The sequence below is a fragment of the Sardina pilchardus genome, chromosome 5 (assembly GCF_963854185.1).
Source record: "Sardina pilchardus chromosome 5, fSarPil1.1, whole genome shotgun sequence".
Lineage (NCBI taxonomy): Eukaryota > Metazoa > Chordata > Actinopteri > Clupeiformes > Clupeidae > Sardina > Sardina pilchardus.
In genome coordinates, this window is record NC_084998.1 from 26,029,005 (window position 1) to 26,046,142 (window position 17,138).

Sequence of the window (17,138 nt, forward strand, 5' to 3'; positions counted from 1 at the left end):
ACTTTTCTCTGAGCGGCTCCGGCAACAACGTGCTGCTGAGGGAAGAAGCGAGGGTGGGGTCAAACGCTGTCAATCTCAAACTCCAAGGCAGCGGCCAAGGGGACGGATGATCCCCGCATACCAATGATGTTAGCAGCTCTGGGCTAACAAATATAACTTAAAGTGAACCGAGGAGACTTACCGCTAACCCATCAAAAATATAGGCTTAACGTCCGCTCAGCTTTCAGTTTAAAAAATAATTCCAATGTGTTTTGTGGGGTATTTTACAGTGAACGTGAATAGCATGCATGACTAGATGTTATAATAAATGTATGCACAGTCTAAATGTACATACTTTTATAGTTTATTTGTAAAAATACTACAGTAAACAGCCCAGCGGTATTAAACATATGCACATTACATGACGCGGAGAGAACAACACGTGTGCGATAAATAGGCAAAATCATTACAATGTAGGCTACCTGGCGATGCATAAATAGGCCTATTTCATTCGAAGACGAACCCTATGAAGATTGTGGTAGTAGGCCTATTACCAGCAAGATTTACCTTCACTGTCTTCACCTAGCTTACAGAATGTGCATGGTGTTAGAAATAGAAAGCGCTTTTAGAACAACATTCTGTGTCTGCTGCTGTTATTTTCTTTGGACAAACTTTTGAACATTCTAGTAGGCTAGCCTACGTAAACCATTATGGATGAATTCATAAATGTGCCCTGACACCTTTCATTGTGAAATATTAAATACACCTACTTTGATATTTCAGAATAGGCAGAGAGAATTATTTAAATGACTATGACTGGAGGCTTGCCATTGTTATTGTGTTGTGGTATAAATCAGCTCCTCCATCTCAGAAAGCCGTCTGTAGTTAATGAGCAAGTTAATGATTTGGTTTGACTGGATGTCAGCCTCAGTGTTTAAAGTGGATCAGTCCTTGATCATGGCAAAAGATAGTTGAAACTTTAACCCAAGAGCCAATCAAATAACAACCTCCTGAATCAATGTTGTTGATTGATGGTGTATTGCTCAGAACATACTGTGAACACTGGAGATTTTTTGAGCACACACAACAGAACAGACACCGAGAAAACTATTGAGAAGTTTGCTAAAACTGAGAAATATTTTGGATTGCAATAAAAGTTATATGTTTTTAATATAGCAGAACATGACAGTGTTATTCCGAACAGCATGGCCCCAATATCAAGAAAGCCAAAATGATTAAATGGTATGTGATCTGTATCTATTATTATTGTAAAACCAAATGGGATTATGAACAAATACCCTTTAGATGATAAGGCTTTTTACCATTTGTACATGTATGTATTATATTTTAATAGAAGTCACAGAAGATCATAATAAATATTTTATTAAGTTGCACTGGACATTCTAAACTCTCAGCAAATACCTGCAAATTGCTTGCTGCTTATTTTCATTTGTCCCCCAGATCTGCTGCTGCAAACACCCCCTTACTGACCTTGCTTAAATATATAAAAAACACAGACTTCCGTTTCATTCATCCTCTTTTGTTTAAACCTCCCATCCCTCTGAATCACCATGTGACCCTAATTAGACCAGTAGGATATCTCAGTATGTGTTCTTTCTAATGGATTTACAATGTTTTTGCACACTCCCGCTGGGTGGCCTAGCTGCCCCACATAAGCCACTGCGTGAGATTTGCCTGCACTGCACTACACACACACAGACACTCACGCACACACACACACACACACACACACACACACACACACACACACACACACACACACACACGAACACACACACACACACACACACACACACACACACACACACACACACACACACACACACACACACACACACGAACACACACACACACACACACACACACACACACACACACACACACACACACACCTCCAGAGAGAGAAAGGGGGTTGATGTGTTTGTGCCCTTTTGTTTGCAGTTGTGTTGCTCCCATCAAAATAACCCTGCGGGCAAGTAAGATTTTATACCAGTACAAAAAGAACTCAAGTTCACACCTCCATGGATTGCATAAGCACACCTCAGGATGCACAGTTACCCTGAGATTTGAAACTTATGCTAAAACAAGGTGAGTCTACAAGGTTGGGGTATACATACAAAAATACAGGCTTAATTTACAGACTTCTCAGGACTATAAAGACAAATCACACTATTGCCCACGTGTCGTGCACATAACACCACTCTGTCTCATACACACAAAACCACAAAACACAATGTTCCCTGGACCTTTGCCATGCCACATCAAGAAAGACTGTAGGAAGTGCAAGAGTCCAACAAAAAGAAACTCTGTGCCTTCCCATTAATGGAATCCCACTACTGTCTCTAGAATATTAGAATGTGCACAAAACAAGCCACTGTATGTTACCCCACGTAAAAGACCAAACATCGAACAAACATCCCACACAGAGGCATTTCAGCACTGCTCTCTCTCTCTCTCTCTCTCTCCTTCCCTCCCTCCCTCTCATTCTTGCTTTTTGTAACAATTCTCTTGGGCATCAATTGGATTCCAGTGGAGTGTGACTGGGAGAGCAAAGCTGCTGCCTCATCGATAGGTATCTGTCAAGGAAGTTTACCTGGAGCAACTTGGTTCTACTGGGTCCCCCCACCCTCCACCCACACACACACACACACACACACACACACACACACACACACACACAAGAAAAACAAATGACAGCGATGGAAGCCAAGTCCTGTCGGGACCTTATTGGCCAGGGTTGCTTTTGGCTGTTCCACTTTCTTAGTCGTGACCCTCCCCACCCAACCCATGGGGGAAAGCTGAGAGACGTACAGTGAGGCCAGAAGGAGCCCGGGGAGATATAAAAAGCAAGGCGGGGCTGACACGTGAGAGTGAGTCCAAATACAGAACAGGTAGGAATGTCTGTGGTCTAGCCCAGTGGGTCACAGACTGCATGTGGGGAGGTGTGTGTATGTGGAGGACAGTAAATACACACACACATACAAAATGGATCTGCACTGCAGGGGACGGCTAAAAGGCTCTATTCAGATGTCGGAGTGGGCTCTTTATCGGCAAAAAGCTCTGCTCAGGGCCAGGGCTGAAGTGGAGACTAAATCCACCTCCACCTAAAATATTCAATCACACTGCACTGCATTATCCACATTTACAGCCTGTAAATGCATGGGCAGTGCACTCGAACCATACAACCACTGGTATTAAACAATAGCCTACATCATCATCAAACATGTTCTGAATGCCTTTTTAAAAAATCTGATACCGCATGAGCCCTTACGGTGAACACAGAATTCATTGTTTACCCACCTTATTTCCCCACTACACCTCTGCTCAGGGCATGAGAAATAAAAGATCTGAAAATCTGAACAGCTTTGAAAATGACTCCATAAAGGCCGCATCATCTAGATTTCTAAGCACCTTGAGGGTTCCAAGCCAGAGGCCTTTTGTGTGTGTGTGTGTGTGTGTGTGTGTGTGTGTGTGTGTGTGAGTGTGTGTGTGAGCGTAGCATAAAAATAGTGGAGGACTACTGTAAACCCTGATCAACTGGTTGCCTTGAAAATATCTTTCTTCAATGATTTGTTGTACAATTATCATGATTTTTTTTTTTGTTTTATTATTATTTAGTAGTTATCTAGTAATTTCAGTGGAACTGTAATTGGATTGTTGTTATTTGATTTATCTTTACTCAATCAAGACAACACAAACTATTACTTGAGACACACAATTAAATAACATGACTCATTTATGTTTTTAAAAATGGATGTAGTAGTAGGAAGTCACTCTGTATGCAAAACACACAGCAGAATGACTTGTTGTTTACTCCATGTGCCATCTCTTGATCCTCCCATATCCGGCACGTCTGTGGACAGACCTCAGTAGCAGTGAAAGAGACTTTTAAGCCACCACTACAACAGAGTGCGTCTGTCGTCCTGAGAGTGACTGCAGAGACATGCAAAATGCAAACAGACCTCCTTTAAAAAGGAATTAATGTGAGCGTAAGAGTGGAAGACAGAAAAAAAGCACGGCATGACGACATCATTTTTCTAAGCGCCTTGATTGGGTGTTCCCAGATGCCCGAGAGGCACACAGGGCTAACAAGTACTGGCAGTCAGAAATAAGTGCCTGTCAAAAACTGCAGCAAGAGACCTCTCTCTCCCCACCACCCTGCCCCACAGCCCAGGCTAGAGACTGCACACACTCCTGCCTTTGTTCAGAAAGAAGCCATTCTGTCATATGTGAATTAGCTGTCAGTCATCTTTAGGATATTGCCATGACTTTATATGACTTCACAATTGAATTGAAATCAGAAGGAAATTATGACTCTATATAGGCCTCCAGCCGGTATTTAAGCACCAGCTTTAATATACATGCCACAGGATGGGGATGTGATGTTTGAATTGGTTGGTGATATACATTTAAATTATGGCACAGTGCTGCATTCAATTATGCTTATACTTTTCTGAGTGACGCCAGGAATGCATAATTAAATTCCCAGGGACTGACCCTCCTCAGATATATAGCGCCTATGGGCACGAGCTTGAGGGCACAAAATATCCAAGAGAAGAAGATGCACAAGCAAACTGTGAGAGAGAAGAAGACAGGAAGGATGGAGGGGAGGACAGGAAGAAAGAAATAAGGAAAGAATGGAAGAAGCATCACAGTCAAAAATGACGCAAACATCAACAACAAGACAAGTCCAAGACAGTCTGTGACAGACAGGCACAAGAATGCCATTTCTGCCGCTAGACAGTAAGAGCGGCAGCTGCTTCTGACCTCTTGACATACGGTTTATTGCAATCAAAGTTTAGCTGCCCGTTGCTATAGCTCAATCTCCCCTCTCGCTGCCTGGCTCGTCCACTCCAATTCAATAAGAGGATTGCCTTGTCATTTTCCCCCCGAGTATTGAGTTCAGGTTTTGGGCTCCTTATCTCCTGCTTTGTCTTATGTAAGAGTTTAAGAGGAGGGGATGAGGGCCTCCCTGTGACCCTCACCCCACCCTCCATCACTCACCCGTCTATGCTACAGACAGAGTAGACAGGTCATCTCTCCAATGGCCTGCACAGAGCATATAATGAGATGAGCTGTATGAACTCTGTGGCTCAAAGAAGCAAGTGAACTTGGCTTACAGCACGTAGGAGTTTGAGATTTTAATTTTATGAGATAATTACCTCCGCCAAGGAGGGTATGTTTTCATCGGGGTTTGTTTGTTTGTTTGTTTGTCTGTCTGTTTGTCTGTTTGTTAGCAAGATAACTCAAAAAGTTATGGATGGATTTCGATGAAACTTTCAGGAATGGTCTGAAATGATCCAAGGAAGAAACCATTACATTTGGTCTCAAATCAGGTGGCGGTTATGTTTTCACTTGGCGGAGGTCTACGCTCTCTGAGTGCTTTTCTAGCTCTTTGACTGAACAGACATTGTGTGGTGGGGCAGGTCATATTAACAGAGACTAATATCTCTCTTCATTATTACCTCCGCCAAGGAGGTTGTGTTTTCAGCAGGATTTGTTTGTTTGTCTGTATGTTTGTTCACAAGATAATGGAATTAAAATGACCCAAGGAAGAAACAAAACAAGTACATTTTGGGAGTTATCCGTATCACTGTCTGGATCCAGGAGGTGGTGTATTCACTTGGCGGAGGTCTGTGCTCTCTGAGTGCTTTTCTACTTGCTGAATGTTTTATTTGGCTAGCTGCTTGTATTTATACTCCCTTGCTTGTAATTGGTTCATCCAGCACACAGAACGACTTAATGACTATCCATTAAGGGAGAGTGTGCGTGGCCTGTTTGGTTCCAAAGTGATTTCTGACCCCTAACTTTGGTGTTGGTCAACATGCAAGAAAAGACTTTGGTGATGCCTGAGGTCACTCGTGAAAACAACGTTTGGTGCAAAAACAGATTGTGGCAGCACAAAATCTAATGAAAACCTGAGTAAAACTGAAGACAGTGAGGTGCACAGAGTATCACTCAATACTCACACAAAAATTCTCGCATAAAAGGAATACAATTATAGGTAACATTTCAGGGTAGTCATGTGAAGAATGTGAGCCTCTCTCAAAAAACCTCAGATACTGATTCAGATTATTTCTTATTGTTGTCATCTCAAATTATATCCACATGTAATAAAGAGCAAAAACCTTACATCTTGCCCCCTCTCTTCCTCTCAATGAATGCAAAAAAAGAATCCAGAACTGGAAACAATGAACTAGAAAGACTAGAAAATTGAACTAGAGAAAAATGAACAAGAAACACTAAAAGAAAGTAGGTGGTATTTAAGAGCCTGATTGCCTGGTAGAAGAGGGAGTGCCTGAGGCTGTTATATCGCCTGTCAGAAAGCAGCAGCTGCATCAGACTTTGTGGAGTGGCTAGGGTCCTTGGTGATTGTGAGTGCTTTTTTTCACACACTGATCCTCATAAAAGTACTGTATACAGGGATGCCCACAGCAGACAAGCCCTCTGAGCTGTCTTCAAGACCCTTTGCATTGCTCTGCGGCTGTGAGCAGTTCAGTCCTGAGATCAGAAGTCTGGAGATCTGTTGAATTTGAGTCAGGGCATATGAGGGCCGTCTCGTCTGAAGTGTGTCCAGATGGTAAGCCAAGGTCATGGTCGTGTGTGGTGAGCAGCATGAGATTTGACAATCTTCCTCCTGTCATGATTTGCCACCAATCGTCATGGTTGAATCAGGATTTCCAAAAAGAGAGAAAAGAAGAGCTTCATTGCTGATGGCGAAATCAAGGCCACAGACATCACAGACAAAGGCACGGTTTTGAAGAATACATAGCAATTACTGTCAATTTACAGGGGAAAACGCATCTAACATAAAAAGAGGATTTTCTTTGCAAAAACGTCACAGGGCAATAGAACACGTCGTTTCCAATGGACCACACAGTCCATATTCATCAACATGCTTAGCTATGTAGCCCCTGACCAGAGCAAGATGACTCCTCGGTCATTAAGGTAGATTTATGACACGCACCGCTTCCATAGGTGAAGCGCCCAAGGCCGCGATGACTTCATTTACACATTCTGTCAGAACCCCGGCGAGGAAAAGAAAGAGGCGACAGACATGCAGAGACATGTGGACTCAAAGCAGTCGTCTATAGAAACAGGCCCACTGACAAGACCGAGCAGGAGTGGGGGAGGTAGACACGAGACAGGAGAGAGGATGTCAGATCATCTGAATGGTAACGACAGCAAGAGGGCTTGAGTGAGAGAAAAAGGTAGCATCAGTGTCTTTCATTTGTGCCATACTTCAGCCCTGGCCTCTTTGCTTTCAACATCACTTTGATAAGGCAAATGGTATTACTTTAATGGGATGGGTGTGCGTATAGGCTGCCATAACATTAATTTTTGCAGACACACAGGTACAATTGCAAGAAGACTTGATCTGAGTGCTGGCTAATTCTCAGCATCGTCTTGCCTGTTGTGTGCATACATTACATTGGATACATTGAGTCCCCTTTCTCTCTTATCTGACATTTCTCCTCCCGCAAGGAGAATTCCTAAAGAGACATCCATCTTTAGTTTTCCTTTTTAAGTAAGCCCACCTAGTACTTAGACGTGCTTTTCAGGTGAGAGTGTGCGTGTACCTGCCCGTGTGTGTATGTGTGTGTTCATTCCTTTGTAATTTCAGGGTCAGCAGTTGTGTTGACAGGGCTGACAAGGCTTTGAGGCCAACCTGTGATCCTTTCCTCTCTTTTCCTGTGCCTCACCATCACCAAAGCCCTCACTGTTGACATTGGACTACATCTAATGCAGTGAGTGAATGATCGCCTGATGACGAAAGTGTGGAGGCACAGGCTGAGATATGAAATTATAGCTATTCTCAGAACTCATAACATGGCAAGCTGCTGATGTTCAAGTAGTGTTGCTGCTGTCAATATTGGACAGGTGCAGGAGGGTCATTATACATGAATGACACATGAAATTATAAAGATGACCTATATTGTGATTATTTCTTTGTGTTGTTTCAATGTATCTATTTATTTATTTATTTTTAAAGAGAACACTTATCTAGATGGTCTATCCCTTCTATAACATTTATAACATGTAAAATCTTTCAGATTAAGGGTCTGGCCACGAATAATGTAATGGCCCAACTCGAGGGGCGGTTCCAAGCATGCTTTAGAAAATCTCACTGCTGAGAATAACAGTACGACCAATGTTTACTCTGACGGATCATGGACTTCGATGCAATTGGATGACAGTTTAAATCGCCTCTGGCCCACCTATATCAGATACACTGATGTGATTGGTTTCCCCCGATGGGGTAAAAGTAATGAGCATCATTGCTCATTGCAGAAACAATTCAAATTTTGGCCTCGCGAGAACTTTGGATTTCCTGGGTAGTTATGCACTTCACTCATGCAGGGAATCTGGCCCTGCAATTAATATGCATCTGTAAGTCGCTTTGGATAAAAGCATCAGCCAAATAGATGAAAATGAAGGCCTCAAAAATGCTGATAGATGCTGAGATGTGTTGGGTCTAATCCCATGGCACTTTGTGGAAAACAGAGAGGGGACGCCGTGACAGATCAAACCCTTTCTTGAAGACATAATTAAAAATGTTGAACTGTCTGAGGATTTCAGTGTATCAACTTTTTTTTTATTTTAATGTGTTAAATGGAGACAACCCCCAGAAACTTCTGTGCTCATTTTGTTTGTCACTCTCTAGCTTTGTCTAGAGAGTTTGAAATTTCTTCTGATGAGAACTCGTTTATGTGATCCAGATGATGTGCTGTGGATGAACTCTCCAGTGCTCTCAACTGCCAATCAAATCCTGCAAAAGACTCCGCAAAACACACCACTGCAGGAGATACCAGGGTACTCGTTCCACATCGTTCAGCATCATCAGTTTCCACATCGTTCAGCATCAGTCTTCATCAATACAGATATCCACCTCTACGCGCTGATGAAGTGGACACTCCGACGAGCCCAATCTTCGTCTTCCTCAGGAGCAGCAGCAGCAGCATCTCACTGATTTTAAATGGCAACTCATCCTAGCGCTGGTGTCTCTTGACTATGATGTGCAGAGACTTTAAATGGCCTGGCTCCCCACTCCTACTGGGCTTCACAGGTAGGGGCTGATCAAAGCCTCAGGTGCCAGTGCGCTCCATGCTTCCGACCACAGTGCATTGGGAACAGACAGGTACTTGCATCACAAAGGCGACCCGGGCGAAAGGGAATTCTGTCTCAACCGTATGACCTCTACTTTGGTGTTATGCATACACTTTGGATAAATGAGGATGAAGACAACTTGGAGAGAAATTCACCTTTATATCACATTTTAATTATGTCACATTAGGCATACGTATTCTGGAAAAAAAAGGAAAAACTTTCTCCAACTTTCCACAAACGTGGAAATAAATATTAAATTTAACATCCATAAACTAAACAAAAAGAGAAAATAAAGTTTCGAAAATGAAAATCAGAGACAAGTTAATACTAAGTTAAATGTTAAACACTATGATGACCACCAAGCAACACAATCAAATGTGTTAGCAATTACTAGAAAGTGTCAGTATCATTTTTGATTGAATAAAAACAGAAATAAAACAAAAAATTAATAAACCTTCCATCGAAACCCTTTGACACGTAGTGTCACAAAATATCACCCACAAAGAGGCACTAAGTAGGTAAACTGTGTTCACACACACACACACACACACACACGAGGTTGCAGAGCACGAGGATGTTTCTTTCACTCTGTGTGTGTGTGTGTGTGTGGGTCACATTCTATACTGTAGAATGCTCCATCAGGGAAAGAAATCCCTCTTGAGACAATCATAGCAACCCTCCAATTGCTAGGCACGTTTAGAGGTACACTTACCACACACACACACAGACACACCCACCCACACACACACACACACACACACACACACACACACACACGTACACTTTACACACACACACACAATCAATGCTCCACAGGAAGGTGCTCCTATGGTTTAACCCATACTGATGCACAGCATGGGGTGCATTAGTGTGTGGTGTGCATGAGTGTGTGTATCTGTATGCATCTCTATCCTCCATATCAGTGGTCCATCTTATGAATCTCACAAATAGCTCACTGGGGGAGGGGGTGGGGGTTCTTCACCACAGGGGGGGGGGGGGGGGGGATATCAGCATGCTCACCTCACGACCACACACACACACACACACACACACACACACACACACACACACACACACACACACACACACACACACACACAAATCTAGTGAGCAATTGCATTTAATCTGCACATCAGAGAAGTGTTCTCTCACATACCCAGTAATAGGATTAGATAAGGATATCAGGGCCAACAAAAAAAAAGAAAATCCCTTCAAAGACACAAGCCAGTGTTCACCTCCGCGGGTACATCCCCACTCTGCCATAGTCATCATGATGCAACCAAGCAACCCAGCAGAAGTTCAGGGAGGGAAACAGTGAAAAGTAGGAATGACATTCGACTGAGACGAGTGAGTCTGTCTGTAAAGCTGGTTTTAACTATGGCCTGTGCCCCTTATATTCCCTCATTTGGAGTAAGGAATGAGCATCACTGCTCTTTTACCCGGTCCTCCACACTCAACCCGCCAGTCGCCTCTGACCAATGATGATCAATGGAACACACCCGCTGACCAATGGGGTGCTGTGAAGACGATGCAGCGACGGCGGCGGCGGCGGTAATGGTGGTGGGGCGGAGACCAGAGACGGGAAGAGAAGCGTACATGGAGCGTGTCCTTGTGCGTGGCCCGTGTACGACACACACACACGCACGGACACACACACACACGTGGGTCTTTGTCTTACGAGGACGGTGAGAACGTCAGGATCATCCAGCCAATCACAAAGTAGAAGAGGAAGACGGGGTACACCACCAGAGCTTTTCGGTTGGTGGGCTGGCTGTCAGCCAGGAAGGCGGTGGAAGCTGTGGAGTCATGCGGTGCACACACATACATATGCACACACACACACACACACACACACACACACACACAAACACACACACACACACACACACAGAGAGAGGAAGAAACAGCAGTTAAAGTTACACAGCGACACACACACACAGAGACACACACACCCCAAGGCTATGGCGGCTTGCAGAAGGAGAGACAGGTAAATTACCACACTAGACAGGATAATCATCCTCATCCTCTCCCTGACAGTGTGAACAACATGCTATCACTACTTGCCAGAGTGCTATCAGACCCGCTACACCCCATCAACTCCCCTTAAAACTTAGCCCCAAAGTATGAAATATTGTGCTAATCAACTGCAGCACTAAGCCAAGTCAAGCAAGAGCTCCTTAGTCTTTATTTGAGAGGGATGTGAAGACAACGCGCCCCAAACTGGGGTCCTGCAGGTATTTACTCCACCTGTGTTCAGCTGTCATATTCAACTCATTAAGGCAGCTCTTGAGATATCCAGCCTGGAGCTGTTTAGCTAAATAAGGCAGAATTAAAGCAGCCACACACTCACTAGCGAGGGAAGGGGGGGTGTGAGGACACTACCAGGGTGCCACCACTGCATGGCAATGACAGATCAGTCGTGAGACAACACTGCCACCTACAGGTGGCAACCTTGCCATTTCCATAGAGCAAAGGAGAAATGTTTTTGTGTTTTGTTTTTTGTGAAGGCTTTTATACTCTCAGTTCCAAACATGAGTCAGTCTATGCACCTGCTCTAGAGGGATAGGCAGTGATAGAGGTTAACACCTGTGCGCCACTTTTTTGGGCATCACAGCAATAGAGAGATGGATGTTTTAGATTGCTAACCAAGCTACTGCATATTCATATGCGTCATCCCACCAATGTGTGCATAACGGGCCCATAATACACCCAAATACAGAGAGGTTGGTGTGTTTGAGCTACAGGTGAGGGGTGTTTGAGGTACAGGTGAGGGGTGTTTGAGATACAGATGAGCCAAGCACGGCACCATAAAAAAATAAATTTTTAGCAAGAGCACCGTGGCTAGAAGTCAAAATGCAGAGGTCTTATGACCCATTAAAATGCATGCTTTTCTCCTTCACCATAGGGTTGTTGAAAGCCAACACTACTTTTGTTTTATTTCATGTCTTGTAGTGGTGAGGTCAAAACATCAGTAGCAAGTACTTGATATTTTTCATGAATTACTGTTGACAGAGCCCAAGTCAAAATAATCAATGACAAAGCAGACGAGACAACACGGACATATTTTTGGGGTGCAACTAAAATAAAGTGCTTACCAAACGTGGGGTGCAACTAAAATAAAGTGCTTACCAAACGTGGGGTGCAACTAAAATAAAGTGCTTACCAAACGTGGGGTGCAACTAAAATAAAGTGCTTACCAAACGTTGGGGTGCAACTAAAATAAAGTGCTTACCAAACGTTGACCAGCCGAAGGAGGCGGTCACGATGACGAGACGGACAATGAAGCTGGCTGTTGCCGCGTTGAGCAGCAACAGAACCAGTCGACACACCAGCATGGCCACAGTCAGAGGTAGGATGCAGTAGCCCAGCACACAGAGACTCTGGAAGAACGATCTACACACACACACACACACACACACACACACACACACACGCGCGCACGCACACACGGACACACACACACACACACACACACACACACACACAGCATGAGCCCGGGGCTATATTCTGGACACATACATTATTTCTGCAACTCCAATCAGTCAGCAATATTCTAGTCTCCATAAGTCAGAGCCAGTTAGGGTCAATGCAGCAGGCAGATGATAAATATACCGGTGCTGGTCATATAATTAGAAAGTCAAGAAAAAGCTTAGTCTGGTTTTCACCATACTAAACTCAATCTTTTAAGATTGAACATTAGTCTGGGGAAGATGCGCTTTGATTCTACTGCAAAAGAGGCGTGATCAATGTGCATCGCTCAAATGACTCAGAACGGGGCTAGTTGGTAAATTAAACGTTTAGCCTACCAAAGCCGGTCGTTAGAATCGCAAACACGTCCTTCTGCTGTATGAACTGTTCCAGAGCAAGTTTTTGTTCTGTTTTCAAAGAAAACTTGCCTTTAACATCTTCCAAAACAGAAGCGACAGCAGCTGCTGCTTTCGTTTCGTTGCTGCTTAAGTTTCGTTATCGTCACGTCACCGGCCAATAGCGTGCCAGGACTAGAGTGTGGCCGTTTCTGATTCTGACAGCGAAACAGCGAAAGTAGACCTGCTGGTATCCAGCCTGAGCTGCCAGGCAAAATTCTAATTCCCCGGAAGTTCAGACAGGGTTCACCCAGCCTAGAAAAAGCTGATTTATTTCAGTAATTCCATTCAAAAAGTGAAACTTTTATAATATATACATTCATTCCACACAGACGGATATATTTAAAGTGTAATAATGAACATTTGTGGAGATGCAGATTTCAATTTCCAACAGGACTTGGAACCTGCAGTGTCAAAGCCACCAGTACCTGGTTTAAGGACCATGTATTGTGAAGAGGAAGATGCAATATGCCAGATCCAACAATGCAGAAGAGCTGAAGGCCACTATCAGAGCAACCTGGGCTCTCATAACACCTGAGCAGTGACACCAGAACACCAAAGACTGTTCGACTCCATGCCACACCGCATTGCTGCAGTAATTCAGGCAAAAGGAGCCCCAACTAAGTATTGAGTGCTGTACATGCTCATACTTTCCATGTTCATACTTTTCAGATGGCCAACATTTCTAAAACTTTTTTTGTATTGGTCTTAACTTAAGTAATGATATGAGATACTGAATTTGAGATTTTCACTAGTTGTCAGTAATAATCATCAAAATGAATAGAAATAAACGTTTGAAATATATCAGTCTGTGTGTAATGATTGAAATGTAAAATACAAGTTTCACTTTTTGAATGAAATTACTGACATAAATAAACTTTTTGATGATATTCTAATTATATGACCAGAACCTTTATAATGAGGAAAAGGCAGTAACTGAAATAGTCTTACTGTCCATCTACTTCTGCCTCTGCACTCAGGGCAGGTCAATAAGGAGTTTTATTGTTAACCGAATGGCATAGACTGGAAACTCACATGGTACCTCCAAGAAGTTTGGAGTTGAGTGTGATAATAACAGAACCGAACCAGATTATGACAAAAACTTCAGCAAACTGGGGCCCTCCATCCTCTTTGCTGTCTGCTGATCCTCCTTGCAACAGTCTGAAACACAAAAGGCCAACTTAGACCAGAACAGGACATGTATCACTGCAGTATTGTACATTTCCCCTTTTAGTTCACAGGGTTCACAAGACACAGAACAATTTCACGTTTTATCACTTATATGCCTACTATATCTATTACACTGTATAATTGTTTGGTATTTCTGGGAGGTCTGTTTTGTCTCCAAGGCAGACTAAACTGATGCCTCAAAAACACTCTTTCAAGCTGACAATGCCAAGGAGAATCTTTGTGTTCACCTATGGCCTACACTGACAGCACAATAATGGGACGGATCATAGTATGTCGGATTTGTGCTCCCTCATACTTACAGAGCGAGAGTGACACACAGCAGCAGAGGTCCCCACAAGTCCCCTGAGAGAGGCAAGATCAGATATCACATTAGGACAAGAGCAGACACTCTGGGTGCCTCTCAAACACTCTCCTCGATCCTTGATGCTCGATCCTCGAGGGGCGTTCCCACTGATCTATAACTAACACGGGATCATCAGTGAGGACGAGGATCGAGGAGGGAAGGGAGGGTGTAAAAAACACCAAATGAGAGGCACCCACAGAGCGGAACAGCAATCTCCACGGACTTTATTTTGAACTCACTCACTGACAACTGTTAATACCACAATATGAAGGACTACCACTTTTGATGCACGTTTTTCGTTTTCATAGGCAACAAGGTTTTTGTGTCCAAATGTCCGTTGCGGAATGATATGGTCATGTGAAGGACAGATAAACACACAGAGAGCGGAACAGCATTATCCACGGACTTTACTTCAAACACACTCACTAGGTGCCTCTCATTCAGTGTTTATACGTCCTCCCTCGCTCCTCGGGCCTCGATCCTCACTGATGTACATAAAGAATGATGGGGCGGCAACAATGGGATAGTCTATCCCTTCTTCTATCTTTCTCTATGTAGATCAGTGAGGATCGAGGCCCAAGGAGTGAGGGAGGACGTATAAACACTGAATGAGAGGCACCCATCGACTAGCCTGGGTGTTCCCATGCTGCCTTGCGTGCAATTTCATTCAAGCTGCTAAGGCACGCTGTGTATTGGAGGTCACTGATAGTAAGTGCTATCAGTCTTAAGCAAACAGAACCAGAAGGTGAGAGGATTTCACCTCACATTTATGAAGGCTGAATGGTCTATAAAGGAGTCTATTTAATACTCACAATCTCGGAGGAGCGCTGAGCTCTTCTTGGGATACATGACGTGAACAAATTTGTTCCCCACAGCTTTCAAATCCCTCAACTGCAGAGAAAGATTTTGTTTAAACAATTGTATTCCCGTGACAATACAATGAGGTGAATGTTCGGGAACACGTATTTACACGCTTTCATAGTGTTAAGAATTTCAATACCTATAAATGCTTATTTAGGAGTACATGACAATAAACGTTGAACTTTAGTGTGATGCCTTCCAATAATGTTCAATCTGAGCCCTGAGACAAAATAACAACCTGACAACAAATAGATTATGGTGATGGTAATTGTTTGAGAGTGAGGCAGTCTTACGATGGTGTCTTTGACCGGTTCATCCAGGGTGGAAAATTCATCATCTCCACTACTGGATGCCATAGGCACAGCAATGTCTCCCTCGACGGGAATATCCTCAGATATGGAGACATCTGACAGGCCGGCAAACTATAGTGAAAACATCAACATATGCAATCCTACGAATGAATGCCATCCTACAAATTACACTTTTCAGCGTAGCTCGCACAGTAAGTATATATGTAGGAAAAAAGAAGGCTAATAGAGGATAAGCGTTAGCTAAAACTAGGTTGCTAAGAGAAGATACGTGGTTGAGCTACCTTCAACCAATTAGCTTACATTTGTATGTTTGTTATCTTCAGACCAGATCGACTGCCAATTCGTTCATTTAAACGTAAAGTGTAAGTGACAAGAGCTCAACACAGCACAGCACAGCACACATGGCTATTCAAAACCTCATAACATGACACGTGAAGAACATTAACGTTAGCTCGAGATAACAGTTGAAGCTAAAAACAAGTCCAGTGAGTGGTATTGCCTGGAACTTGGGGCTTATTTAAATACACTAGTGTACTAATATATACAGCAAATACAAGATAGAGGAGAGAGGACTTTATTCAACGTCAACGCCAAAGATGACAGGCAATATTGACATAATGTTAGCTAGCCAGCCTCCATATTAGCTACTTCATTAGCCTGCAAGGCCATACCCTTCTGCATGTCAAAAGACTCACGGTGAAACCTACAATATCACCCTAACATTTACAGAGTAAGGTAGATATATCGATCATTACAGTTGAAGGAATGTAAAAGTTACGTTTTAAACAAGCTTAGCAATGTTATGACGCTGCATGCCAAGATCTGCTAACGCTAACTTGACTGGGTATGAAATCCATGATACAGCTTATCCTGCGGTCGCAATTTTGGACAACTTTCCAGTTGAGTCCATCCGTGTTTGAATAAAATAGCTGCTATGCCCTTCAGTGCAAAATACTGATAGCAACAGACTATAAAAATAACAACTGTTAATGGAAAAAAACTGTTGTATTCTCACCAAAGGTTTGTTGGCTTCATCTACTTCCGCCATCTTTACAACTCTACACGGATGTAATGTGGATACGTCATCTGTTTTGTCGTTTACGTTTACGTGTCAACTGTATGCCTTGGAACACCTCAGTATTGCGCGCTGAATATGCAGTTAAAACATTAGCGTTAAATGTCTCATGATTTAAATAAACACTAATAAATTACATATATTAAACAATAATTCACATCACATGCAGTAGGCTAAACTAAATGAAATCTGTTCAATCCCAGTGTCAAAATAAACCTACTGCTTTTAACATAGGGCCTACATAATCCAGTTGCCTATAACATTTATTTGGGGGCATATGTTATCTTTGGGGCGAAGTAACTTTGATTTCTTACAATCTGGATGGATTCCTGTATGCAGCAGATAAACTGACAAAAGCTGCCTGTCTCTTTAAGAAAACAGAACGG

The 17,138-nt window shown here is 43.1% G+C and overlaps 1 protein-coding gene across 1 annotated transcript; it reads right to left on the bottom strand.

Annotated features, from left to right (window-relative positions):
* Positions 1-9,247: 9,247 nt before the first annotated feature.
* yipf6 (Yip1 domain family, member 6) lies at positions 9,248-16,778 on the bottom strand. Its single transcript, XM_062537104.1, has 7 exons — positions 16,693-16,778; positions 15,660-15,788; positions 15,318-15,396; positions 14,462-14,504; positions 14,007-14,132; positions 12,341-12,501; positions 9,248-10,904 (listed from the first exon to the last, which is right to left on the bottom strand). Exons 1-7 carry the CDS (start codon positions 16,723-16,725, stop codon positions 10,783-10,785), a joined length of 693 nt encoding a protein of 230 aa, XP_062393088.1. The 5' UTR covers positions 16,726-16,778; the 3' UTR covers positions 9,248-10,782.
* Positions 16,779-17,138: the final 360 nt, after the last annotated feature.

What these genes read in the sequence shown, in the direction of transcription:
- yipf6 (XM_062537104.1), bottom strand. Translation starts at nt 16,725, where the DNA reads ATGGCGGAAGTAGATGAAGCCAACAAACCTTTG. An exon ending in CTCAGCGCTCCTCCGAGATT is followed by an intron (nt 14,505 to 15,317) that starts GTGAGTATTAAA and finishes TGCCTCTCTCAG; the next exon opens with GGGACTTGTGGGGACCTCTG. An exon ending in CTTCGGCTGGTCAACGTTTG is followed by an intron (nt 10,905 to 12,340) that starts GTAAGCACTTTA and finishes ATGACTCCACAG; the next exon opens with CTTCCACCGCCTTCCTGGCT.